This window comes from Schistocerca americana, chromosome 5 (assembly GCF_021461395.2).
Source record: "Schistocerca americana isolate TAMUIC-IGC-003095 chromosome 5, iqSchAmer2.1, whole genome shotgun sequence".
Lineage (NCBI taxonomy): Eukaryota > Metazoa > Arthropoda > Insecta > Orthoptera > Acrididae > Schistocerca > Schistocerca americana.
The window spans coordinates 562,392,630-562,420,254 of record NC_060123.1 but is presented as its reverse complement, the minus strand read 5'-3'; the positions used below and the strand labels follow the sequence as shown (position 1 = coordinate 562,420,254).

General features: G+C 41.3%; 1 protein-coding gene across 4 annotated transcripts in view; it reads left to right on the top strand.

The window, feature by feature from the left end:
• Positions 1–27,625, top strand: part of LOC124615870 (speckle targeted PIP5K1A-regulated poly(A) polymerase-like) — a 221,925-nt gene that overhangs the window by 46,839 nt on the left and 147,461 nt on the right. For all 4 annotated transcript variants that reach the window (XM_047144035.1, XM_047144033.1, XM_047144032.1 and 1 more), the window contains 2 exons: positions 20,027–20,168; positions 20,651–20,945. In XM_047144035.1, the coding sequence (XP_046999991.1) occupies positions 20,027–20,168; positions 20,651–20,945 (437 nt within the window). The remainder of the gene's footprint in view (positions 1–20,026; positions 20,169–20,650; positions 20,946–27,625) is intronic.

Sequence of the window (27,625 nt, the reverse complement as noted above, 5' to 3'; positions counted from 1 at the left end):
GAAACGATTCCTCTCGTTTTTTAATTGTAAGTGGCGGTAGCGCGCACAAAAGCAAGCCATGCCGCAAACGGGGACAGGCCGTAAACACTCATTATCAGAATGCGACAAACAATTCATGACACAGTACAGTAATGCATTTTCAGCTTAGAGTGACGTAAACACCTGTAACAAAGAGAACGGCACTTACCAGATCAAAGCAAAATAAGCAATCAATTCAAACAAGACGATGCACGTGGAAAAGGAAAGGTACCCGTATAAATACAGACGGAGCGCGTGACGCATAGCAATGGCTACCTAGTAAAGCTTAACTGCTAAGCTTACGACTCGAACCTACTGTAGCTGTATCGTCATTCATTCGACTTAAATTGTCTCTCATATTACAATGGACCAACTTCGTTTCGATTTGGAGGTGCGGCCTAAAACTTTTCTCTCCCCTTGAATTTTGAGTCTCAAATTTCAGGTGCGGCTTAAATTCGGGAATTTTTTTTTTTCTTGATTTCGAGTCTCATTTTTCAGGTGCGGCTTAGATTCGAGTGCGGCTTAGATTCGAGTAAATACGGTAAAATCCTGAGATATCACCCTCTCATCAGATATCTCATATACTTTGTGTACATACTTGTTTGTCAAATTAGTGTAACATTTTCTCTCTGTAATATTATTTTTATTATGGGGAAGAATAATTTGCCACACTGAATTATGTTGGAAAGTTCCAAAAGCATTTGTTCATAGGAGAGTCATCAGATATATCTTGGGAAAAGTCAATGCAGATAAAATCAGAGAGATTTAAGCCTGCCCGGAGGCTTAACAGCAATCATTCTTACTGTGAAATATTCACAACTGGAACAAGAAAGGAGTGAAGTGACAGTAACTGGGAAAACATACACTACCAAAGGGAGAGCCACCTGTGAACCGACATGTCATATACCAGCTAATATGTGAACACTGTTCGGCCTTTTATATTGGCATGACTACCACCAAATTATCAGTTAGGATGAAGTGGCATAGACAGAGCGTTTATAATGCAACACACAATATCCTGTTGCAGAGCATCTCTGCAGCATGATAGTTGTGACCTTGGCGCCTGTTTCACGACATGCGCCATTAGTATTCTTTCCCCAGACACAAGTTTCTCAGAACTCAGGTGGGAACTAGCACTACGATGTGTGCTTGGTTTTCACCACCCACCTGGCCTTAATTTACGTTAGTTCCTTCCATCTCAGCATTTCTTGACAGTAACTACTTCTTTTTTCTCTCCATTTTAGATTTCCACATCTTTCATTTTCTTACCTGTCTGTTTTTCGCCATCCCCTTCCCGCATACAATGCACTTAGGTTTTCACTCTTATTAATTTATGCGCGATGTTTTAGCTGTTATCTCTGTCTTGCCTACTATCCTGTCTTCCACCTTTAAGATCTCAGGTTTTCAAATTTCGTCTGATGCAGTCCCCAACAATCAGTCTTTCCCTTTCATCCTGTCAGGTAAGTCTCCCCTGACCCCCAGTTCTGGGTGACTTTTCCAAAAAAATCTGCCCCTTTTCCTAAACCTGTCCAGTCCTTTTCCCCCCTCACCCCTTTTCCTTCCCCTTCAATCTTCTGCCGGAAGAAAGAGCCACTGGCTCCGAAAGCTTGCATAATTATAATCTTTCTTTATATGCACGTTCTGCTGCTTGGTGAGTAGATTTGTTATCTGTCCAATTGCATTATATTGGCGAGATGCCGTCCACCACAAAATGCAGTGTGGCTTGCTGAGCATAGATGTAGATGTAGAAAGAAAGAATGGTTATAATTGTGTACTATCTGCAATGATTTTTGTTGAAACTGGTATTCTTGCTTTCAAGGCTGTTGATGTATTATTGGAGGTGCACTGTTTGACATAAAACTTGGTTGCCGCAGGTACTAAGTCTGAGTCATTCATGTAAGTGCCTAATAAAACTGGCCAGCCAGATGCACAATCTGGCTCCACTGTATGATGAGGAAGTGTGTGGAGGAAGTGTTGTCTTCTGCTCGAGCTGTTACAGTGCAGTATCTGCACATAGCCTCATTGTAATATCGTACAATGGAGAACCAATTTCTTGAGTTGGAATCCATTTGTTCCTTTATTTTCTAACCACATTTCATAAAATAAGGGAAAGGCAGCCACTTGCCTGTAGCAGATCAATGTGTGGAGCTCAGAAACATGTAACAGAAAACAACATTCACACCAGCTTTCAAGCAATAGCTCTTTTTCTAGCAGAAGTGCACATGTTCACACAACCAAACATAGATGGTTGTGGCCACAGCAAGACTGATTATTGATGCTTGGTTATTGAAAGCGGTTGCCTGAGCCGATGAAGATGAGGATGAGGTAAGGAAGGGTGCAATGACAGTGTAGTGGAAAAGATGCTGGTCTTTGGGCCAATGACTCTACAGCCTTACAGCAAAATGAAAAGAGTATGGAGGGTGGAGGGAAAAGAGATGCAGGAACAGGGGGAAAGGGGAGGGTGAAGATGAAGAGGGAGAAATGGAGAAGGGTCAAAAAGGGATAAGAGGAGAGGGAGAGGTGGTTGTGCAGCTGCAGAATCATCTGCTTGCCTCTTTCCCTCTGCACACCTTGTGTCCTTGCCTACTGCATCCCCACCTTCTTCAGCTCAGGCAAGTGCTTCCAGCGTTTGAGTAGTCAATCTTGCCAGAGCCATTGTAGTGCACATTTGGGTGTGTCTGCCCCCCCCCCCCCCCCCTCCACCTCGGTGTGTGTGTGTGTGTGTGTGTGTGTGTGTGTGTGTGTGTGTTTTGGAAGCTAGTGTGCTCTGTGCTCCATGCGTTCAGTTGTAATTTTCTTATTTGAAAGTCTAGTATTTGTCTTGCAGTTACGGATTGTGTTTCACATACTTGATTCTTATTGTTGTTTAAGCATTATCAAATAGTCACAAGTGAAAAAAGGTATAGCATTCCTGACACATTGCTCACTTTGGATTTAACACAGGGCAGAAGACAGTGGAGGCAGCTTGAGACATTTGTGTCGTGTGTGGGACGAGTGCTGTCAGACAAATAACTTTGGATAGGGATTTTCTTGTGTCAAGAAAGATTGTTCTGGCGTGAATGATTTTCCACATTCAGGAAACCACTGTAATTGACATGTGATGAACTGTGACCATTTAACCTTCATCTGAGATTTGTATTCAGTAGGCAACGCTCAGAAGTTGTGTGTAGGAGTACTTGATACTCTAATCCAAAGCAGCAAAAATTTGATGGGTAAGTGATGTTGCATTTATGTTAACTTTGTATGAAGGAATTTATGACAGCTCCAACTAAAGACATCGCTTCGAGCAAAAGGCAGTGTGAACATACATTATTTTGCACCTTGTGGCATAAAAGTGGGCTGTGCACTATGAACTCCTATCCATTCATGTATCCATCATAGCCAGCTTATGTTGTCAACAGCTGAGTAACCTTTTGGTCACAGTATAAGGAAAATAACCAACAAAATTGCATTGCGTGTTCCTACCACATGATACCCCACACTGCTGATCCCACAAACAGCAAGGGGCTCACCACTCTTTGGCAGGTTCGTGCTTGGCTACCATGGAGCCCCAGCTTTTGCAGTATTTTTTCCCTTCTGTGCTGCATGTCTATCCTCTTGCTATTCTTTTTCCCCTCCCTTGGGAAACATTTCTGTGGTGTTATTGGGAATGTTCTGCATTGTCTGTCCCTGGATAAGAACAGTGTCACCACTGTTTTTTGTTCCCTTTTCCTTTCTTGGTTCCCCTTCTCCTCTCGTTCCACTGCTTCGGCACTTGAGGTTCCTCTTTTTCTTCTCCCTCCCTGTGCACTCCTGAAGGCCTGTCCACGTGTCTGATGTGTAACAGGTGACTGTGTAATGCATAATTCTCAGCCCAGGGTTGACAGGTCTGGCTCACATGTACCCCCTGGTATTGGCCAGGCCCAGAGAGGGGTGATTGTCTGAGCTGCAACCTGACCAAATTTCCAATTGGTCCCTCTGTCAGGTGTTGGGGAGGTGTGACCTGAGGTGTGAACAATCACCTAAGGTGGGTGTGCCCCCTTGTGAAGAGGGCCACCAGTTGCAAGGAGTGCACCATCAGATATGCTGACATGGGGGATTTTCTCGCGATGAGCCAATCGTCTTCCCAGTCAACATCTACAAAATGTAAACTTAATGAGGCTGATGATTCAAAGACCCTTCCCACTGCACCATGGTTCCTCTTGGTCTCACGTACTGGAGACTGCCAATCCTTCGCCGTGGTAAATCCGTTTATTATTCAGAAAGGTGTTGATACAGTTGCCGGCCCTGTGAAATCCTGCTCTCATTTGCAGAATGGTGCTTTGCTTTTGGAGACTACTTCTGATTCTCAAGCACAACAACTGCTTGCCATCTCACTTCTCCATGGCTACCCTGTTTGTGTCGAGGCCCATAGAACTCTGAATTCTTCCCATCGTGTTATTTACATTAGGCTGCTCGACGATCTGACTGAGGCCGAAATCCAGTCTTACCTCTCTGACCAGAGTGTCATTGCCATCTATCGGGTGATGGAAAAAGGTAGATTCCTCCTTAGTGCTCACCCACACTCTTTTTCTCACCTTTGATAGTGTGGTGCTTCCATACAAGATCAAAGCAGGTTATGAAATTACCACAGTCCGACCGTACATTCCGAACCCAATGTGCTGCTACCAGTGTCATTGTTTCAACCACACTAGAACGTGTTGTTGACACCCAGCCAAATGTGTAACTTGTGGTAGTGATGCGCATGAGGGCAGTTGTCCGCCTCCTCCTCCTCCACGCTGTATCAACTGCAAAGGGGGCCGTGCCACCTCCTCTCAGGATTGTCCCATGTATCTTGATGAGAAGGCTGTTCAAGAGGTCTGGGTAAAGGAAAAAGTGCCTTACCCAGTCACTTACAAGTTATTGGTTAGTTGCAAACCCTGCGTTCTCCCATCTGGAACCTATAGTTCTATTCTTGTTACCCCTCGCTCCATGAAGGACATGGCCACACAGACAAGTAACCTCAAATTCAGCTCTGAGGTTGTAAAATCACCCAGTGTCAAGGTAGCATCACCATCCCCTGTCTAGCTGTGCAACAAGTCATCAAACTCTCACCTCAAGAGGCAAAACCACCAGCTACACAACCAGTAGGCTGGAAAGGACAGAAGGAGTACTCCCATGAAGACATCCTATGTCCCTGCAGCCAAACAACACCCAAGTCTTCCTCTGCTAACTGGAAAGACTCGAAGAAGTTCACTAAAAGCAAATGGTCTTCGCCTTCCCTGACTCGAAGATCTCTTCGAAGGTGTTGCCACGTGATACTTTACCCCCACCGGCCTCCGTGTTGCCGGTGCACACCACCAACTGTTTTTCAGTGTTGCACTCCACAGACCGATAGCACATGCAAGCCGATGCTTCTGTGGATCCCACGGAGCAGGATCCTCATGCTTGTGTGCCCTGTGGCCGCGACTCTTCACAGGCTATCTCTTGACAGCTGCCGAGATAACACTCCTTCATTTTTTCCTCATCATGACTCCTCAAATGGAACTTTCTTGGCCTTTGGTCCCACAAAGAGGATTTGCAGCTGCTTTTAGCGTTGCAGCATTTCCTTATACTCTGCCTTCAGGAAATGAAATTGCGTCCTGATGACCGCTTTTAACTTTCACATTTCTTCTCGGTTCGGTTTGACCTTTACCCTGAAGTCGGCATTCCATCTCGTGGGGGTGTCATGCTGCTCATACGGGATGACATTCATAGTCAAGCCATCTCCCTGACTGCCATCTTCAAGCTGTTGCAGTTTGCCCTTTCCTTCTCGACCTGACATTTTCCCTCTGTACCATATATGTTCCTCTGTCATTCGATGTCACCAGGGCAGACTACCTTCAGCTTATTGGGCAGCTACCTCCCCCATTTTTGCTACTTGGTGACTTCAATGTGCATCATCCCCTTTGGGGTTCTCCCAGGACCTGTCAGAAAGATGCCCTGTTGGCTGATCTTCTTAACCAACTTGACCTCTTCTGCTTTAACACTGGAGCACCCTCTTTCCTTTCCAGCTCCTTGCACACCTATTCCCATTTGGACCTATCCTTCTGCACTACCCGGTTTGCCCATCGTCTTGAGTGGTCCATTCTTTCTGACATCTACTCGAGTGACCATTTCCCATGTGCTATCCATTTGCCAACTCCTACTCCACCTGCGTGCACACCCAAATGGCAGCTTACTAAGCCTGACTGGCAGCTTTACTCTTCCCTGGCAACCTTCGAAAACAAAATTTCCCGAGTTGTGACGACCAGCTGGAATATCTCAAAAACGTTATCCTTACTGCTGCAGAAAGTAGCATTCCTTGCGCTTCCTCTTTATCACGTCATGTCCCAGTCCCTTGGTGGACTGAGGCATGCCGCGACACAATTTGCACATGGAGACATGCTCTCCACGTTTTTAACTGTCGTCCTACCATGGCAAAATGTATTCATTATAAACAGATGTGTGCACAGTGTCTTCGCGTTCTTTGGGTTATCAAAGGAGCTAGCTGCAATTCATTCACTGGTTCTTTAAACAGTTCCACCCTTTTTCTGTCATGTGGGCCAATCTCCGACAGCTCTTTGGGGCCAAGATCCATTCCCCAATTTCCAGCCTGACAGTAGCAGACAATGTCATCGTAGACCATATTGCTATCTCCAACGCCTTGGACACCATTTTGCAGACGTTTCGAGCTCTTCCCACTATCATCCCGCCTGCCTCCATCGGCAACGAGCAGAGGAGGCTTGGGCGATACCCTTCTTTTCTCCGAATCGTGAGTGCTACAGTGCCGCCTTTACTATGAAGGAGCTAGATCATGCTCTCTGTTCATCCCGATCCTCCGCCCCAGGACCAGATGCTGTCCACATTCAGATGTTGCAACACTTTTCTCTTGCAGGCAAGCACTTTCTGCTTAACACATACAACCGCATCTGGAAAGAGGGCACATTTCCCGGACGTTGGCGTGAAGCCACCATCATACCCATACCTAAGGTTGGTAAGGACAAAAACCTTCCTTCTACCTACTGCCCCATCTTTCTCGCAATTTACTGACAAATGCACAGTGTCGATTTTGAGTGCGGCGTTCTGGAGTTGACCGTCTCGTTACTTTGTCCACTCAGTCAGGAACGGTTTTCTGTAGAAATTCGAGACTGTGTCAGTGTTTTTTGATTTGGAGAAGGCCTACGACACCTGCTGGGGAACTGGTATCTTCCGTACTCTTTACACATGCGGCTTCCGTGACTGCCTGCCCTGTTTCCTTTAGGAATTTTTAAATGATCGAGTTTTCTAGGTGTATGCATGTTCTGGCTTATCGGATATCTTTATCCAGGAAAACAGTGTGCCTCAGGGTGCCATCCTCGGTGTCGTCCTCTTTGCCATTGCCATTAACCCTATAGTGGCCTGTCCCTCAAAACCTTTTTTGTTGACAATTTTGCCATCTATTGCAGTTCTCCACAGACCTGTCTCACTGAGCGGCATCTTCAGCGATGTCTTGATCGTCTTTACTCCTGGAGCATCGACAATGACTTTCGCTTTTCCACTGACAATTGCTGACAGTGCAATTGGTTTCTCCCACCATCTTTACATCTCTGGCCTGTTGCCTTTCCGTTTGTTGAAACTACAAAATTCCTGCGGCTCATGCTCGATAGGAAACTCTCTTGGTTGTCCCATGTGTCTTACCTGGCAGCCTGCTGTACGCGTTTCCTCAATGTCCTACGTGTCCTCAATGGTACTTCCTGGGGTACCAGTCGAACCACTCTCCTCTGTTTGTACCGGTCCGTTGTCTGTTCAAAACTCGACTATGGGTGCTTTATTTATGCATCTGCAAATCCATCCCCCTTACACCATCTCAGCACTATCCACCATCATGGCATCTGTGTGACCACTGGCGCCTTTTACACTAGCTCAATTGAGAGTCTGTATGCTGAAGCTGCTGAACTACAACTGTGCTACTGCTGTGACTTTCTCCTTAGCAGGAATGCATGCTGTTTGTCTGCCATGCATGGCCACCCATCCTATGCTTTCTTCTTCGATGATTCCTCTGATCGCCTGTATGGGGCATGTCCGTTTTCTCTCTTACCTCCTGGAGTCCTCTTTCAGCACTTGTTATGGCAGCTTAACTTCACATTACCTGCAACTTTCGCAATGGGTGTGAACCCTTCTCCACCTTGGCTTCGTGAAGCAATTAATGTTAACCTTGGCCTTCATTCACTTCCTAATGACACTACTCCAGCCACACTCTGTTGCCTTAAGTTTTACGACCTTTGCATGGAACCTCAAGATGGTACCTTTATACGCACTGATGGGCCTCGGACTGACTGTGGGGTCAGTTGTGCCTTCATCATTGGCAACCGTATCTTTCGATATTGGCTTCTGGCACACTGGTCAGTATTTACAGCTGAGCTCTTCACTCAGTATCAGGCCATGGAGTACATCTGGTGACACAGACTTTTCAATTGTGCCTTCTGCTCAGACTCACTCAGCACCCTTCAAAGTCTATATGCGCTGTACACCGCCCATCCCTTAATGCAGCGAGTCCAGGAAAACTGTCACTTGCTCACTCTTGGTGGAGCCAGTGTGATGTTTATGTGGGTTCCTGGTCATGTTGGTCTACCAGGAAATGAGGCTGCGGCCAAGGCTGCAGTACTCATACCTCAGCCCGCTAGTTTCTATATTCCCTCCGATGATCTCTGTGTTGCCGTCTCTCAGGAGGTGGTGTCCTTTTGGCATCGCCAACGGTCCTCCCTTCACGGGAATAAGCTCTGACTTATCAAGCCTCTCCCAGCGGCTTGGACGACCTGCTCTCGGCCCTCCCGCTGGGAGGAGGTCAGTTTAACTAGGCTGCATATAGGGAACTGCCTTTTTACCCATCGTCATTTGATAAGTGGCGCTACCGCACCACTTTGGACACATTGCGCCCAAGTTTTAACTATCCACTACTTCCTGATGGAATGCCCATTTCTGAACTGTTTACATTCCCACTTCTGTATGGTCTCTTTTTTTCGCCCTTTCTCCATTTGCCTGTTTTTAGCTGTCTTCTCTTATGTCAATTGGGACTGACGTATAGTTGTTTTCTACCTCCTCTCTGTGTCTTCATGTTCTATAGTTCTGACTTGGGTGTGTATGACCCCAGTTGTTTTTTGCACCCTAAAGCAAAATAAAACCGAATCCAAATCACAAACAGGACTATCGTTGAATGTGTTTTAATGTACATTATTTTTAACAAAATAATGTAATGTAATTCAATAGATTATCTATCTAACTACATAATTTTGTAGAATTTGTTGTGGAAGTCTTCATTCATGCACTTATTACCATGATCTTATGGTCTCAAATATTTACCTTTCTCATTCCTTATCAAACAATTGTTAAGGAAATTCCTTTCCGAATGAAAATACTCTTCAAACCTTACTTGATGACATTTTTAACTGTTAACTAGAAGTTTTCTACAGGCATTGAGCATTGTTAGGTTGTTTAGTCAATGTTAGCAAATATATTGTTGATTAGTGATTTCTCTCTAATGTTTACAGTTGTGTTCAATAAATTAATGGAAAAATGTTAATAAATAGGAACTGTACTAATGCAAAGAATTACAACTTATTCCAGTAACCTTACAATGGAAGTATATTTTCATAGAACGTAAATTATCTGTAATACAAATTTCCCTCCATCCACACAAATTAGTAACATATTGCACACTTCGGACTTTGAAACTATCTGCATTTACAAGTGTCATACTCAAGAAGTATGGAAAAGAAGCAGGTATAGAGGATGCATAAAGTTAATAAATTATTTAGTGGCACAGTTTGATAATCAAGTGTGCAGTGTCACAAGTTCTTCACACTTGCACTATGGGGTACTGGGAGTAGCAAGAAGGCTCAGGGGAGAAGTTTTTGCAAGATATCCTTACTCATTTTCTGTCTGGCTTGCTTCTAGCTCTGACACATAATAGGTAAAAGGCTGGCCTCCAGTGAGATTTGAATTAACAGCCAACACCTCCTTCACTTTATAGTGTGCGCTACCTACCTCAGAGCTACCAAAGAACTGCAGCATCTCTCTCTCTCTCTCTCTCTCTCTCTCTCTCTCTCTCTCTTATTGCCCCAGTGGTGGTTAGGGCAGCTAAATTGCAATGAAAAAGATGAGATTAGTTGCAGTTCCCCCATGGAACAACTTCTTTGATTCAAAACGATAAATTGATAACCTGATGATCCACAATAAGTGAAAATCACTAAGATTAGTCAGTGGAAATGACAAGAAGATATCAGGTGAATTTAGTTGAGTAATTCTGTCTCATCCAGTAACCCAATGATCACACGGATACCAAACGTATTCTGTGTTATTGCCAGGTTTCAGCTATACTACAAGCAGGAGAAAAAGTCTCCGAGTCGATGTACTAGCACGTCACAGACATGATTGCCAAGGGTTGGAATAAAGAAAACATACGTCAAGGAGTTTTATTCCCATTCTGTAATTAGGTTCAGGGACTAGAGTGTAATTACTAATAATACCCTGATGCACCAACTGCAAACTGTAACAGGCTTTTTCTGCAGGGTAGGAGTGGGAGAGTGGTTCTGTGCTGCAGGATGGCAATGGAGTAGTCAAAGAAGGCAGCCAGTCAGTTGGCAGAACACTGAACATGAACAGATGTAGTTCAGCCCATCTGAAACAGACGTACTGCAGACGATGGGAGGTGAGTGACCCTTGGTGCCCAGCACACTGGTAGGGGCGTGTTGGCATGTGCATTTCCCATAGATGGTAACAGTGACCTGGCCACCAAAGCATGCTGGCAGATCCCCTGTGCCTGGGTTGGATATTCAGGCAGCATTGTTTGTGGCCATGTCATAGATGTGGCGATGACTGACACAGGCCCTGTGTCATCGGATGGCCCATCTGTGATGATTTGCTGATGGGCTGGTTCTGTTGCTTTAAATCCAGTTTCCACAAGCTGGCAGTTGCAAAAGCTCCCTGTACAGAGGTGCCATCAAAACATCTGGACCAGGGCAGATGACTTGGTGTGACGTAATCAGTAGGTTAGTCAATTGTGCAGTGGGAGTCTGCATGATGTCCATACATGGAAGCGCCAGTGTCTGTTGACACTGCTGAGCTTGCAGGGCATTGGTTGGTAACTGTTGACTGGCTTAAGTTACAGGGCTGCAATCCCAGCTGCCGGTGTCTTTAAGTCATTACATTTCCTCCCTCCTTAGAGTAACATGGTCCTCCAGATTCCTATTTTGTTGGTCTAACTGTAAGAGAGACACTTTCACACATATCAAAGGTTGTTCATTGCTTGAATAAGACTTAAGCATGTCGTCCTATTCATTTTATTTTACACTACATACAGTGTCTCACGTTGCTTAAGCACTGAACTTCTGCGACTGTCTTTGCTTCTCGTTGTACTTTATTTTCATTCATAATTTATTATTGTTTCACTGGCATCCTCATGACTGTTGGGAACCTGCGGGTTGAAGGAAGGTAAGAACAGGATATGGCCAACTATACATCTTAGATGGCAGAACACAATACTTCTTAGGCTCAGAATTACACAAACGGCTGATATACTAGTCCCTTTGCTTATGAATTGGTTGTGTTGTTCATCCCAATATTTTCATAGGTGATCAAGTAGGTGTTCCATTGTTACACGACCATTTTGTGCTGCCATCATCTGCGCCATGGTAGCCAGAAGAACTACGTTTAACATGGCATTGTGGAAAGTCAGGTTTTCCTTGGGTAGGATTTTGAAAGGTAGGTCTGATAGGTAAATTAATAAGTGACTGGTATTTAGAGTTGTGGCTCTGGTAATGGTGGCAAGTAATTGGAAAATGGGACCTGAAATGTCTCATTGTGTACTATTCATTAGTAATGCCTGACCTTTAAGCTGTATGTGCTGGGTGCTGCCAAAATGTCTTTGGTCATAGTAGATGGCAATGACTATTATCAGTTTTTATTCTGAGTACAGCTTATGTGACTCTGTCCTGTGGAAAAATTCAGTTTCACTTGTGATGATTTCCCTGGGGCAGTTAGTTGCTGTCTTTGTGGAGCGAAACAGATATGGTGTGTATTTGCTTTGTGGGGCAAACTGTGTCTTTATCGGATTGGCACTGTAGTGACTCCACAGTGGAGAGTCCTACTTCCTCAAATCCCATATCATCTTAAACGACTGAATTAACCTAGAAAGCATCCATTATAAAGAATCTCCAACATTAGTTACATGCCAAAGTGTGTCACACATAAACTCATTCACTCTCACTTACTACCAACTTCTATACCTACTGCAAGACACTACTGTTCTATTAATAGTTCTCTAACTTACTACCTATAAGCAATTGTTCATCATGAACCTTTCTAATAGAAATAAAACAACATAAATATAACCATAATACATAACTGATAAGGAACTGCAAACATTCAACTCATGAGACCACCTTGAGGTCTTAAGATGTGTGTGGATGTGTTAGAGAAAGCTCAGATACACTCTTTCCCCTTTGGAAGGGACCTCCAACAATTGAAGCAGTGCTTCTTGTTCGCCTTGAAACTGGCAGATTATATTCATATGGACAGTCATGGTTCAGGTGGAGATATTTATTTTAACATTAACTGGGAATGTTGTTTCGAGTACCTGATAGGGCCCTTGTTACCATGGAATTAACTTCTTTGTCTTCCCCTTTGGAATGTGAGGGTTAGATAGCATAACCCACTGCCCAACATGATACTTCGGTAATTTTGGTTTTTCATTGTGAGTGTTTTCCTGTCTGTTTGATTTTACGTTCTCCAATCTTACTTTTTTTCTGATTCTACACGATAAATTTGTAGCCTCTGTGAAAAACCCATAACATCAGTACTAAAAATTCCCCATTTCATGTTTCTTCCTAGTAAGGTTTACTTCGGTTCTACGTTCTTACTCCTTGTCCCGCTTGCCTTCATTGCACTTTCTTCTTATTGACATTTGACATGACTGAAAGAGTTATAAGTGGCACAAAAGACAGACAGTTTGCACCATGAGTGGTGGTGGTGGTGGTGGTGGTGGTGGTGGAGGAGGAGGAGAAGTTAAGGGAATATTTTAGGCCATTGTAGAGAAGGGAGACATGAGAGAAAATGCTGACATAATCCATGATCAGTATTATCAACACAACTTGCAACGTTTAGCTATGCAACTATTTAGCTTGTGACAGTAGTGAAAAAACAGGACAGTTGATGCGAAATGTTTGACCAATACATGATGAAGGGGCCCAGCTGTCACCTTTTCTTGTGCCATTTATAACTGTCTCGTCTTTTTGATTGTATTTTTGATGTACTGTATTCAGCAACAGTATCAGTCATCAACCTTTTAAATTCAAACACTTAGTCTCAAAGAACGGCCCAGTCCTTGCGAATTCACTTCTTATTTGTACCGAAAACGTACATTTAGTAACAGATTGGCTGTGACGTCATCAGAGGCAGGGCGTAAGTAGGCATTTGACTGAAGTGGACTGAGTGATAGCTTGGTGCAAAGTGTGTATCACTACCTCTCAGGCCTTATTTATACATTGGCGTAATGAATGGCCAAAGGGAACATCTGCTGTCTTCTACTGTATGCCCAGGTAGCAGCATCTAAATGGCCACTTTCTCATACACACATTATTTAATAACTCGGTTGTGAATCAGTTTACAATCTTTGATAAAATTATTTAATTGAATGGATAAAAAATCTACTCACCAAGCAGCAGCAGAACACACACTATTGTGATTGGCAAGCTTTCGGAGCCAGTGGCTCCTTCTTCAGGCTCAGGCAGAAGGTTTGAAGGGGAAGGAAGAAGGGTGAAAGGAAAGGACTGGAGAGGTCGAGGAAAAGGGGTAGACTTTGGGAAAGTCACCCAGAACTGTGGGTCAGGGGAGACTTACCGTATGGGATGACAGGGCGATTCACAAATACAGGGTGTTACAAAAAGGTATGGCCAAACGTTCAGGAAACATTCCTCACACACAAAGAAAGAAAATATGTTTTGTGGACATGTGTCCGGAAACACTTACTTTCCATGTTAGAGCTCATTTTATTATTTCTCTTCAAATCACATTAATCATGGAATGGAAACACACAGCAACAGAACGTACCAGCGTGACTGCAAACACTTTGTTACAGGAAATGTTCAAAATGTCCTCCGTTAGCGAGGATACATGCATCCACCCTCCGTCACATGGAATCCCTGATGCGCTGATACAGCCCTGCACAATGGCGTAATGTATCACAGCCGTCCACAATACGAGCACGAAGAGTCTCTACATTTGGTACCGGGGTTGCGTAGACAAGAGCTTTCAAATGCCCCCATAAATGAAAGTCAAGAGGGTTGAGGTCAGGAGAGCGTGGAGGCCATGGAATTGGTCCGCCTCTACCAATCCATCGGTCACCGAATCTGTTGTTGAGAAGCGTACGAACACTTCGACTGAAATGTGCAGGAGCTCCATCGTGCATGAACCAGATGTTGTGTCGTACTTGTAAAGGCACATGTTCTAGCAGCACAGGTAGAGTATCCCGTATGAAATCATCATAACGTGCTCCATTGAGCGTAGGTAGAAGAACATGGGGCCCAATCAAGACATCACCAACAATGCCTGCCCAAACGTTCACAGAAAATCTGTGTTGATGACGTGGTTGCACAATTGCGTGTGGATTCTCGTCAGCCCACACATGTTGATTGTGAAAATTTACAATTTGATCACTTTGGAATGAAGCCTCATCCGTAAAGAGAACATTTGCACTGAAATGAGGATTGACACATTGTTGGATGAACCATTTGCAGAAGTGTACCCGTAGAGGCCAATAAGCTGCTGATAGTGCCTGCACACGCTGTACATGGTACAGAAACCACTGGTTCTCCCTTAGCACTCCATACAGTGACGTGGTCAACATTACCTTGTACAGCAGCAACTTCTCTGACGCTGACATTAGGGTTATCGTCAACTGCACGAAGAATTGCCTCGTCCATTGCAGGTGTCCTCGTCGTTCTAGGTCTTCCCCAGTCGCGAGTCATAGGCTGGAATGTTCCGTGCTCCCTAAGACGCCGATCAATTGCATCGAACGTCTTCCTGTCGGGACACCTTCGTTCTGTAAATTTGTCTCGATACAAGCGTAACGCACCACGGCTATTGCCCCGTGCTAATCCATACATCAAATGGGCATCTGCCAACTCCGCATTTGCAAACATTGCACTGACTGCAAAACCACGTTTGTGATGAACACTAACCTGTTGATGCTACGTACTGATGTGCTTGATGCTAGTACTGTAGAACCAAGAGTCGCATGCCAACACAAGCACCGAAGTCAACATTACCTTCCTTCAATTGGGCCAACTGGCGGTGAATCGAGGAAGTACAGTACATACTGATGAAACTAAAATAAGCTCTAACATGGAAATTAAGTGTCCACATTACATCTTTTCTTTATTTGTGTGTGAGAAATGTTTCCTGAAAGTTTGGCCGTACCTTTTTGCAAATATTTTAATATGTTATTCTACAAGCAAAACTAAAGAAAAAAGTTCACATAGACATAGATCCACAAATGTTTAGTTACAGAGCTATGGCTAATAAAAGATTTTGCCTGAAATTTAGCAAATTTGCTAATATGAAGCCACTGCAAAATGAGGCACTGTAAAAAGCATGCAATAGATGATTCGCATGCAATAGACAATTCAAAACGGAAAATTACTAGACAAATTAACATTATCATGCCTGCAGAATTACTACATGTTGCTGCCTGTTTTCTTTACTTAATTCATCTTTCCTTGAATCTCAGGCATGAGGCATACCTGTTTATGTGGGACACCCTGTATTTCAGCAGATACATCGTAAACACTGAGATGTGTGAAAACTTGTATTTGCTTAAAATAGAGTGCAAATAAGCCAGACTAAATGCATTTGTTGTTTCATAAGAGAGCACTTACTGACTTACAACAAACATCAGCGCAATTTCTAATGTTTTTCTAAACTTTTTCTTGCTTACGTGCTTGATGTCAAATGCTTGAAGCAGTTTTATACGTGAGAGTTTGATTCTTTAAAGAATCGGGGGTTTACTAGTATGTTACCAATTTGTGCAGAGTTAGGCATGCTTGTGTTGCACTTTGTTTTGTGAAAATAGACATTCGTTGTAAGCTTATCACAGTAAGATGCAGTTCATTTCTATTTATATAGCTCTTCCATTAGTTTTTTAAGCACAACAGTAGACATAAGAGAGAAATTAAATCATCAACAATATATTCTCTGACGTTGATTAAACATTCTAACAATACTCAAAACCCATAGAAACCTACTAGATACAAGTTAAAGATTTTGGCAAGCCAGGGTTAAAGTGTATAATCATCCGAAAAGGAATTTTCTGTTCGGTTGTTTGATAAGCAACATGGAAGGTGAACATTTGAGGACACAGGATCATACAATTAAGTGTGTGAAAAATTACTTTCCCAACAAACTCTTGGATAGTTTTGTTAGCGAAATCTGCAGTGCGGTAGCATGTAGTACCAACACCTGATGCAGTTTTGTTTGTTGTTTTTGTCCAAGTTGTTGGCAATAAATGCCAGCTATGATGGAAAGACACCCTTGGGTAGAAGTTTGCAGTGGACAGCACTCTTTTTGTGCCACCAGATGCAAAATATTATCTGCTCTACACTATCCTTTGCTCAGAGTGATGCCTTTTGTTAGGGCTCAGCCATTAATTTCTTCTTAAGAAGTATAGTCTCATCATCACTCATCACCAGGAACAGTATCACCCATAAATACTCAATGAGTGAACAGATGACATTCAGAAAAAAAAAAGAAAGTAATAGCCAACCTGTGATTTTTGCTGCTTTGAATCAGAACATGCAGTGCTCCTACATGCAAATTCTGAACCTTGCCTATTGAATGCAAATGTTGCATGATCGTTAAATACTCATATGTGTTAGTTACGGAGGTTTCCTAAATGATTTCTTAAAACAAGAAAATCCTTTTCCAGTGTGGTTTGTGTGGTAGCACTTGTCCCACTAACAACACAGATGTTTCAAGCTTTTTTTCTCTGTCTTCAGCCTTCCATTAACCCGTGCAATACCAGGGGGTGGGGTGGGGTGATACATTACACCCGCCTTTTCAGAATATTGAATCTAGTCATGTACTTAAATTTTAAGATTTTGAAAATAATATTTATTGTTTTTAATGATTTCTTCCACCAGATTCCACAATTGTTTTAAATTTTTCAGTAAATCTTAACCCAAAAATTTAAGTATTAGTAGTGGATTCGACTCTTCTTGACAAATGTCATATTCATATTTTCGGGCTCAGGACATTTCTTACAGATCAACGTATTTTTAAATAGTATATTGTGAATAAAAATCAACAACAATTAACAAAATTAATATTTTATTGAATTTTTTTGTGGTGCTCGTAAAGTATTACTCCTTGGCATACATATCATGGAAAATTAACTGGTATTGCTTAAAGTAGTGAAGGAGTTTTGCTATTTGGGGAGCAAAATAACTGATGATGGTCAAAGTAGAGAGGATATAAAATGTAGACTGGCAATGGCAAGGAAAGCGTTTCTGAAGAAGAGAAATTTGTTAACATCGAGTATAGATTTAAGTGTCAGGAAGTCATTTCTGGAAGTATTTGTATGGAGTGTAGCCATGTATGGAAGTGAAACATGGACGATAAATAGTTTGGAAAGGAAGAGAATAGAAGCTTTTGAAATGTGGTGCTACAGAAGAATGCTGAAGATTAGGTAGGTAGATCACGTAACTAATGAGGAGGTATTGAATAGGATGGGGGAGAAGAGAAGTTTGTGGCACAACTTGACTAGAAGAAGGGATCGATTGGTGGGACATGTTCTGAGGCATCAAGGGATCACCAATTTAGCATTGGAGGGCAGTGTGGAGGGTAAAAATCGTAGAGGGAGACCAAGAGATGAGTACAGCAAGCAGATTCAGAAGGATATAGGTTGCAGTAGGTACTGGGAGATGAAGAAGCTTGCACAGGATAGAGTAGCATGGAGAGCTGCATCAAACCACTCTCAGGACTGAAGACAACAGCAACAACAACAACAACAACAACATTGCTAAGATTGTTCTAAAAGATATTTTCAAGTCCTGGATCCTACTTACATATAGGTACCTGTTTAGAAAGTATGTTGTTTATTAAAGTTAACAACAATAAATGATTCTTTTTCTTGTGGGCATTAACTAAACCTGTCCCCTCACCAGGTTTAATTCCAAAGTGAACAATATGTCGCAAATGTCAGACATGTTTTCACTTTCAACTCTATTTTTTAAACAACATTCAGAAATGTCACAACTGCCACTTGCTTTTTTGTGGAAGGCTTTGCTATTATTGGTGGGTTAGAAAGTGAATCAAATTATCTTTGAAGTTCCATGAGACTGATACTTTTAGCAGAAAGCCAAAATGTGATTAAAAAAATAAATGAGTAAGCATATGTGGGCTTGTGATTTGGTGTCTCCTTTAAGTGACATTTATCATAAGATCATGACCAGAAACAGCACTGTAATAGTTCGAGCAGAAGACAACACTTTCTCCAGATACTTCCAGTATCTTCCAGATACTTCCAGTGTTGCCAGACCATACCAATTGCTGGACTTAGAAATCTGAAGTAGGACGAATTTTATTGGCCTCTTACATTAATGACTTTGACTTAGACTTCAGACAGCTGAATGGCAGGCAGGTTCTTCTCAGCAGAGCATTTCCCCACAACTGCACAGGATTAGTAGAATTTTGAGAAAAGATGTGATTAGGAGTGCTGTAGATCAGTAGTTCCCAAATTGTCCTACTTGGCACCTCGGGATGCCGTAGCTGTGCTGAAGGGGTGCCACAAAAATATTCCATCGGACACCTTCTGCAATGGTACCTTCTACAGAGAAGATGAATGAAATCTATTGACTTATGTTTGCAATACATCATAAGGTAGATGCCATGTGTGATTCTGATTTACATGATAACAAATAGGTGTGTAATGGAAACATTTGCCCCATTCCTGTGTTTAGCTTACCTGTGTATGACATTCCAATTAGAGCAACAAGTGTATACTTTCCTTGAAGAAGGAAAACACAAATATGCTAAACATGTTGCAAAAACAGAATTTTTGGTGAAACTAGTGTATTTCTGTGATGTGTGTGAATTCTTAGGAAACAAGCACATTTTAAAATTAACCAAAAAGATTTCAGCATTGGAAAGAATGTTTTTCCATGTTGTGCCAGTTTGAGATCTCCAATTAAATTTATTTATCTTGCAATATAAAACATATTTTTGAAGATCACTTGTCACAAATTGTCCGAAAAAACACCTTCAGACATACGGTATTGATGAAATTTGCATGGATTCAGAATGTGTTTAGAGCCAGCACTCCATTTGAATGTACCATTTTGGAGGAGGAAAATCTTACTAAGTTTTCTTGAGACAGTTAATTGAAGACAAAATTTAGCAGCGGGAGCTTCATTGATTTTGGATAACAATAAAAGATGTTCCACTGTTCAGTGATAAGGCTCAATAAAAATTAATTAAATTTGCAACACCCAACTTGTGTGAAACTGCATTTTGGTGCTCCCTATAATAAAGAGTAAATATTGTGCAAAATTTACTGTTGAACAGGAACTGGTGATAGCAATATCTAGGTTGATTCCAATTTTAAGAAATTGTCTAGTGAACAACAAGGACACCCATCCCAGTAATTATGTCAATGATAAATCTTTACAGTATTTTGTATGTGAATTTAAAATAGTGTTTAGTTTATTACGTTATTTGTAAAACTAACCTAACCACCTCAGTTGTGCATTTCAATTGCATTAGGTAGACAAGTGATTTGATTAAGGGTGCTATTGAAAAAAATTGATGTACTAAGGGCGCATTGAACCAAAAATGTTTCAAACCTCTGTTGTAGATAATGAAAACAACAGCCAGCTTCTGAAAGATCATAATATAGTTCCACACTTACACTTGCATAGAATTCAACTTTGTTTTAGACATACTAAATTTTTGTATGCATCGTTGTGCAAACTATCTTAGGTTTATTTTCTATCATTTCTAGGTGGCAACAATTGTGGAAGACTTGGAGCAGCATCTTGCAAAGCTGTTTCCAGATTGTCGAGCTGAGTTATTTGGTTCTGCAGTGACGGGGTTAACGCTACCAGGAGATGCCATTGACATATCAATATGCGACGGACCACGTCGTGAGTTTGTTGCCAAATTGTTTCATTACTGGTACAGTACTTATGATTGCAGAAATCCTGAAATTAATACTCTTACTCAGATCCCTCTTCCCTCCTCTCCTATGCATATGTTTGCGTGTGTGTGTGTGGGGGCAGTATCAGTATGAGAGGTTTAAATTTTAGTGGAGAAGTAGAAGTACAAGTAAAAAATAACTGACTCTGTAAAGTTAACAAAGAAAATATTTGAAAAATTATTGCCAAAACATTAATTTTATTTTTTAAATATATATATACGGTTGAAGGGATTTAGGGAAAGAAATCCATTGACATTTCAGAAAATTGTAATGAGTGTTCATATGGAACATTGAAATTGGATGGCTCTAAACAGAGTTATTCAAGGTCAGACAGCTCTCATTATATGACTTAATGTAGTTAGTTATGAACATTTCATAATATCCTGTGTGAAGTGTTTTTTGAATTTGTTGTTTCTGCTGTTGTTTTAGGAAGAAGTGTGTCGCTGCTGGGGAGTAAAGAATCTGTTACTAACATTCGCAAACTTTTGCTGAATTTTCCGTACAAGTTTGCAAATATTGGTGAAATACCAGATGCAAGTGAACCTGTGATAAGATTCCTCCATAGGTCTACTCACATTTTGTGCAATTTGGTTATAAATGACCCTGAAGGTCCTAGATCTAGTCGCCAGTTGCGTTGGGTGCTGTGCCTGGATGAACGAATACGACTAATTATTGTATTCGTAAAATATTGGGCAAAATCTCTTAAACTGATTAGTAATGCAAAGTAAGTAAATTTTCATTTTTTTCCCAATTTCTGTCAAACTGCTTTTATTTTTTTAGAAAACATCTCTGAAATAGACTTACTTTTTTGCAGATATAATGTCGTTAAGATGCTGGAAAGAAATGGTAGTACTTGACCGTAGTAATGCATGCTATTACTTGACTGTAGTAATGTAATGAATCATCTTTCTCTATAGAGTGTGTAGATTGTGTTTATTATATAGTGCAAATTAAATTAAATTGTGTAGTGGATTGAAATTCAAACTCAGATTCCCACTGTGTCCTTTTGCAAATTCTGCAAAGCTAGTAACAACGGAAAGTGTCTAATGTGAATCTTTTGTTTTTGAAAGCTGAAGGACACCATCTCCAGAGCTTTATGAAAAAGAATAGAGGGAATGGATGTTGAAAAATACTCCCATAGACGGAGAAAAGAATAACTCTTAAGTCACTACAAGAATAATTAAGGGGCACTTTAGGAAATGAATGCTAAACAGCGATAGTGCTTCAAAAATCAGTTCGTGTTGTGAATCAATAATGTACTAAAACTATTCACAACTGGTGTGTCATTATATCCATACTGAAAATTCTGTTTGTTATTGCTTTGCTGATGGAAGTTAATTGATCAGAAGTTAAGAGCTATAAGTGTTAAAATTGGTGATTTGCAGAGAAAGAATCCACAAGATGGAGAAATCAGCTGAAGATGGTTGATTAGGGATGTAAATAAAGAGAATGAAAGATAGAAACAGCCACAAATGCTTTGTCTGAAGGTGAAAGAATCCAAAACTTTCAAGAAGAGATTTTCAATTGGATGAAGAAAGCAAGACTTGTTTTTTATGTTTGACAGGGAAATTGCTGGAGTCTTTGAACCAGCAGTTGTTAGGTAAATGCACATTTTCTGTGCCATATTCTGTTTATTAGTTATGCATACAAGAGATGTTCAATAAGTAATGCAATACTTTTGTTTTTGCCCCTGCTGCCAATTTTGGTTGAAAAAAATGTGAAATCTAGGAATATTCCCACTTCATCCCCTGTAGTTCCATGATGATGTTCAGACAGATGGAGGCAGTATACATAGCCTTCAGAATGGCATACATAATGGAAGTGCGTTCAAGCAGAGAATACAATTGAGTTTCTTTCGGCAGAAAACCAGAGCATTGGATATATTCATAGGCACTTGCAGAATGTTTGTGGAAACCTGGTGGTGAACAAAATCATGGCGAGCCATTGGGTGAGGCATTAGTCTTCGTCCCAATGAGGTTGCACAAACCTGTCCAATCTCCCATGTGCTGGCCCGCCACACACAGCTGTCTCTCCTGCAGTGTTGGAATGTTCTGACACACTTATTCGAGGTGATTGACAGATCACAGTCAAACAACACACTGCACAACTGAGCTTCAAATCGGAACTTCCGAACGAACTGAGACATAAAAGAACCTTAACAGTTAATATGAGCAACAGTGAAAAATGGCACTTGTCATTACTCAAACAAAATTAGAAGGGCAAAACGAGGAATTAAGTAAAGAAAATGAGCATTTGTGTAAAGGATTAGATAACGCCAATGCACCAGATGCCCTGGAAAGAATTCACTGTCTGAAATCAGAAATAGCAGATCTCAAATCAGAAAATCAAAGATTAAGAACAGAAATCAAGTGAACTCCACTGTCCTTTGCAGCAGTTGCAGCTGCTTGCTCAGGCTTCAAAACCAAATAGCAGAGTTGAAGAATGCATACAGCAAACCAAATCAAAACAGTTGAGTGTTCTCTTCATCAACTCAGAAAACAATTCAGATCCCAAGGCCTTACATGGAACAATTGCTAAAACAATAAATCCCACACAAGATAGCAAACACAGTCATCTTAGAAACAAAAACACAAGCAGACAAAAGAAAAATTGTAGAAAAGATAGCCAAACTAAAAGATGTTAGATGTGAAGAGCCAAGGATATCCTGACCTCTCCTTGCAGTATATCAGGTCGCAACTACTCTTAACTGATCAGGACTTACTGGAGGGACTATATGAGATCAACTTAAGTGGACATAAGTCTAAGGAAGAGTTCTATGAGGAAGTCAAAATAAACAATGTAGCAAAAGATAGATTGCTATTTACTGCATAGAAGACATGTCATGTCGCAGACAGGCACAGTTAAAGACACTTACATAAAGCTTTTATCCACAGCCTTCACCAGTAAAAGAGACACACACACCATCAACACACACATGCAAGAACACCTCGTGCGCACACAACCACCAATTCCAGCATCTCTAGCCAGAAGTTCAAAACAGGCCCAAAAGGTAAACGAACAGTTAATAGCGCCCTGGAAGTCACTCAAAGGGTTTGTTTTGTAGTGCTGCAAAGGGAAAGAGTTTGTATTCAGTTTGAGTCCTTATTCATCAAAGATTTTGTGGCTGTTCAGAAATACTTCAATTGCTGGGGCCTAGGTCACCCACCAAAACATTGTGATAAAGAACCAGTCTGTGGATAATGTGCGAAGCCAGGCCACAAGAAGTCAGAATGCCAAGAGAAAGCAATAGTTTGATGTATCTCATGCAAATATAGAAACAGGACATGTGATAAGGCAGGGAAGCTGACTCTCCTGCCTACAAGCAGTTGCACAAGAGGCATATAGTGTGCACCGAATATGACATTACCGACAATGTTCATTAACATGTAGTACAAATACAACAGTCAGACACTGAAGCCATCCTTAAATACAGTATAGGTATGCAAAGAAACAACACATGCAAGCACAAACATAAGTCTCCATCAACTAAAATGTGGGATTGGCAGTGTGCAGTCGCTTGGCGACAACGTGTGTACAGCACAATTAACAGTTCTCGAAACGAAAGATCTTACCTTGCTGCAAATGTGTGACATAATACAGCAAAGATATTTTAACATTAGTGATTACGTAGACAATGTGTGTGCAGGGAGCCGTTGGCTACAATGTAGAAAGGCAGATAAAACACGAGATATTCCAGTGGGCAATCTTCCAGACTGGACTTCTGCTACGAGTGGAAGTGCTGGAAGAGGATGTTTTCTACAAGTGTAGTGGGGAATGATACAAAAAAAAATCAGAAAACAAACACAAAAGGATGCCCTTGGGCAACTCAGTGATATCAACACATATTCATCTCACAACACCAAAAAAACAATGAACAGGAAGATGTATTGACACATCAGTAGAAGAAACACAAAAAGATACAACACTTGTTAACAGTTCACTATGTCAAAACACATCATTAAAATTACATTCTGACTATGACTGTAGCAAATGCAGATCATACGTAGAGTCCGTACGTTTTTAATATGGTGGCAGAACACACAGCACAGACACACAGGGAAATAGCCACAAAGAAAACACTCGGTTGCCAAATAACCTCAAGATAGGCAAACAAAATTCCAAAAGTCCTGAAAGTCCAATGCTAAATACAATCTACCTGATAATAAGTTAAAAATACTTCATCCACACACGATTCCCAGTGTACACAAACAATAGAGGAAGAGAAATGTCAGGATGTTTCATAGGACACACACAGAAACCCCAAACAACACAATAATAATGTAATTGATTATGATAATTTGGAGATTAACTTACACACAAGTAGATTAGAAAATGGGGAAATTTTCTAGACTTTTCTGCATCTGGTGATACACGTCAATCACGGGGAAGGGCCAAAAATATCTTTCCCTACAACAGAGCAGACTGACAGAAAGATATTTTGGTTAGGGCACCTGACAACCAACCACCATGAGCTCTACAGACTCTTAGGACAAGCATGTGCGTGAAGAGATGGAGGTTTAAACATAGATAAAGTTTATGAGGACTTAGTCAGGGCACATGGTTGCATTTATTACGACCCTAAAGAGAGAACACCTAAGAGCTATGCCTTTACTAGATTCCCCGTGCTGTGAAAATTTTACAACTAAACTACGAAAGGAGCACTTCAGTTGGGGTGGAACTGGGTAGACTTCTGAACGGAGTACAGGCAGATGTAATCTGTCTCCAAGGGCCATGTATTCATGGCGGGAGAGTTCAGGCTTTCCCAAACATCTCATAACAATTACTGGGACCCAAAATGCAATTATAATAGGGAACATAAATTACGTAGTGCAAAAATAACACAACTTTGTTCTGAACATGTAGCCACAGCTGAAATTATGCATGAATGAGAATCTTGGATTATCACATCCATGTATCCACAGTATTCATATGACATAGAGCCTTTTAGTGACCAAATAAGAGATATAGCACAATTTTCTGTGGACAAAAGATTACTTATATTTAGTGACATCAAGCACGGTCGACTCTATTGCACGCAAACAGAGCAGGCACTGGGGGCAAATGTTAGTTGACATAATAAATGAATATAGCCTCTTTGTTCCAAACAAAGCAGGACAGTCACCTACATACTGCAACAGTGCAGGAGGATCCAGCAATATTGACATCTCACTAGCAGATACAACAGTCTATAATGTAAATCAGCAAATGGAAAGTACTAGAAAATTTTACACACAGTGACCACAATACCATACTCATACAAACAGACACAAACACACAAACTTCACATCTACAAAAATGACATCTTCTTCTAAACGAAGCTGACTGGCAAAAATTAAAGAACATAGTTGAAAAATTTTCTGTCCATACAGTTGGTGGTAGCTATACAAAGGTCACATTCTGATGGACCTGCTTCAAAAAGTAGAACAATTAGCTATCCCAGAGACTAATTGTGCTCCGAACTTGAAACTGCCCTGGTCCACTGAGTTAACAGAACTAAGGAAAGGCACTAGAGACAAAAGAATACATTACAAAAAATCAAAAACAGCACAAGAGAGGGAGCTAAGACTGGAACTACACCATGATGCAAAGCAAAAATATTAAAACAAATTATACAAGACCAGACAGGATCACTGGAACGATTTTGTCAAAATTCAGCTCCAAAACAATACATGGGAGGTACCATTTAAACTTCTAACAGATAAGGTTAAGACGCCGACAGTACTGTCAACTCTAGGTGCACAGATGGCACTACTACAAGAGGCTGGAAATGTACAACAGAGTAGCTACTGAACGAGCTTCTCCCTGATGACAAAAAGGCGAATGACAAGCAACATCACACAACTTTACAAAGACAAATGGAGGACATCTACACAAATGGCCCCTTACTGCCCCATTTGCCCAAGAAGCGATAGCCTTAGCAATAAGACAATTAGGAATAAGGTCACTCTCAGCCCAGATGGCATCCACCCAGAATCACTAGAAAATGCTGTTGCACTGGTCACCTTCTTTCTAAGAGTTACTGAATGAAGCACTACTCAAATTAGGGCCCCTGCCATGTGAAAAACAACGAACATAGTAATTTTAAAAAATCAGAGGATTGGAACTCAACAGACCCAGAGACTTACAGGCTCATCTGCCCCTTGAGCACTTTGGCTCAGGTGCAGGAGAGGCTCCTGTGTAATCAACTACATTCACACAGGACACTCTTCAGCATTAGTCCATATCAGTATAGTTTTAGACCAAAAAGTTCGATAGATGGTGCAGTTAATTGTGCACTGGAAATAATACAGTACACACAAGGAAAATACCCCATGCTAAACTCAACTCACTACAGACTACCATAGCAGACATTGTGAATGTATCATACAGCTCTGTATGAATCTATGTGTTTCACAGGAAATACCTGGGCACATCAATTTTCACTTGTGACCCAAAAAACCATTGTGAGGTGTGGACAAAGAGGTGTATTGCTCAGAATGTCAGGGGCATTTGGTACTACATCTGCAGAAGTCATATGCATTGTACTGGAAACATACCCTATTGACATAACCATTAGACACAGAGCAGCAGCATACTGGCTTAAAAGGGGAAGACTGTGTAAGGTATATGAGATAACAAGGGAGCATGAGCATATTACAGAAGAACAACAATTAAATCTCTGGAAGGTTGAGACGTGGCAAAAAAAAATGGGAAATATTTGACAAGGACTGTCAGGTTTTCTCCTCCTTCTGGGACATCCAGAAACAGTTGAGGCTCAGACGTGTTGACCTAAGTCATGTTATGGTATGCTTCCTGACAATCCAGGCCTCTTACCCTACACACCTGCCCTGCTTTGGCCTTAGCCAGAGTGATATGTGTGTATATGGGCAACATGGATCCCCCGAACACACAACACCAAAATGTGGCATGCTCACATACATAAGGCTGACATCAGAAATTGAAGATGTAAGTCAAGCTTCTGACATCAGAAATTGAAGATGTAAGTCAAGCTTTAAGAGACCCTGATAACTGGAACGTGCTTAACTGCACCACTGATGAAATATCAAAAGTGTTATGCAAGACTTAGTAGTAGCAGCAACAAGCATATACAAGACCACAACCCAAAACACACCCTACACCAGAACATGATGCATGGGACAATAAACACCAATATGGAAACAGATGAACATATACACACAGGTGATGACATGAACACTCCAAGTTACTAGATACATATACAGGGTAGTAGCATAACATACTACTGCAACAACACTACAAGTAATACAAACATGGAATTTAGAAACAAATTAGTAATATAAATAAACAACAAATTTGTGAAATGTGTAAGATGCAAACTGTAAAACAGTGAACTTTATAAAATTATGCATAAACATACATATGCAATATAATAAGACGTAAATACAC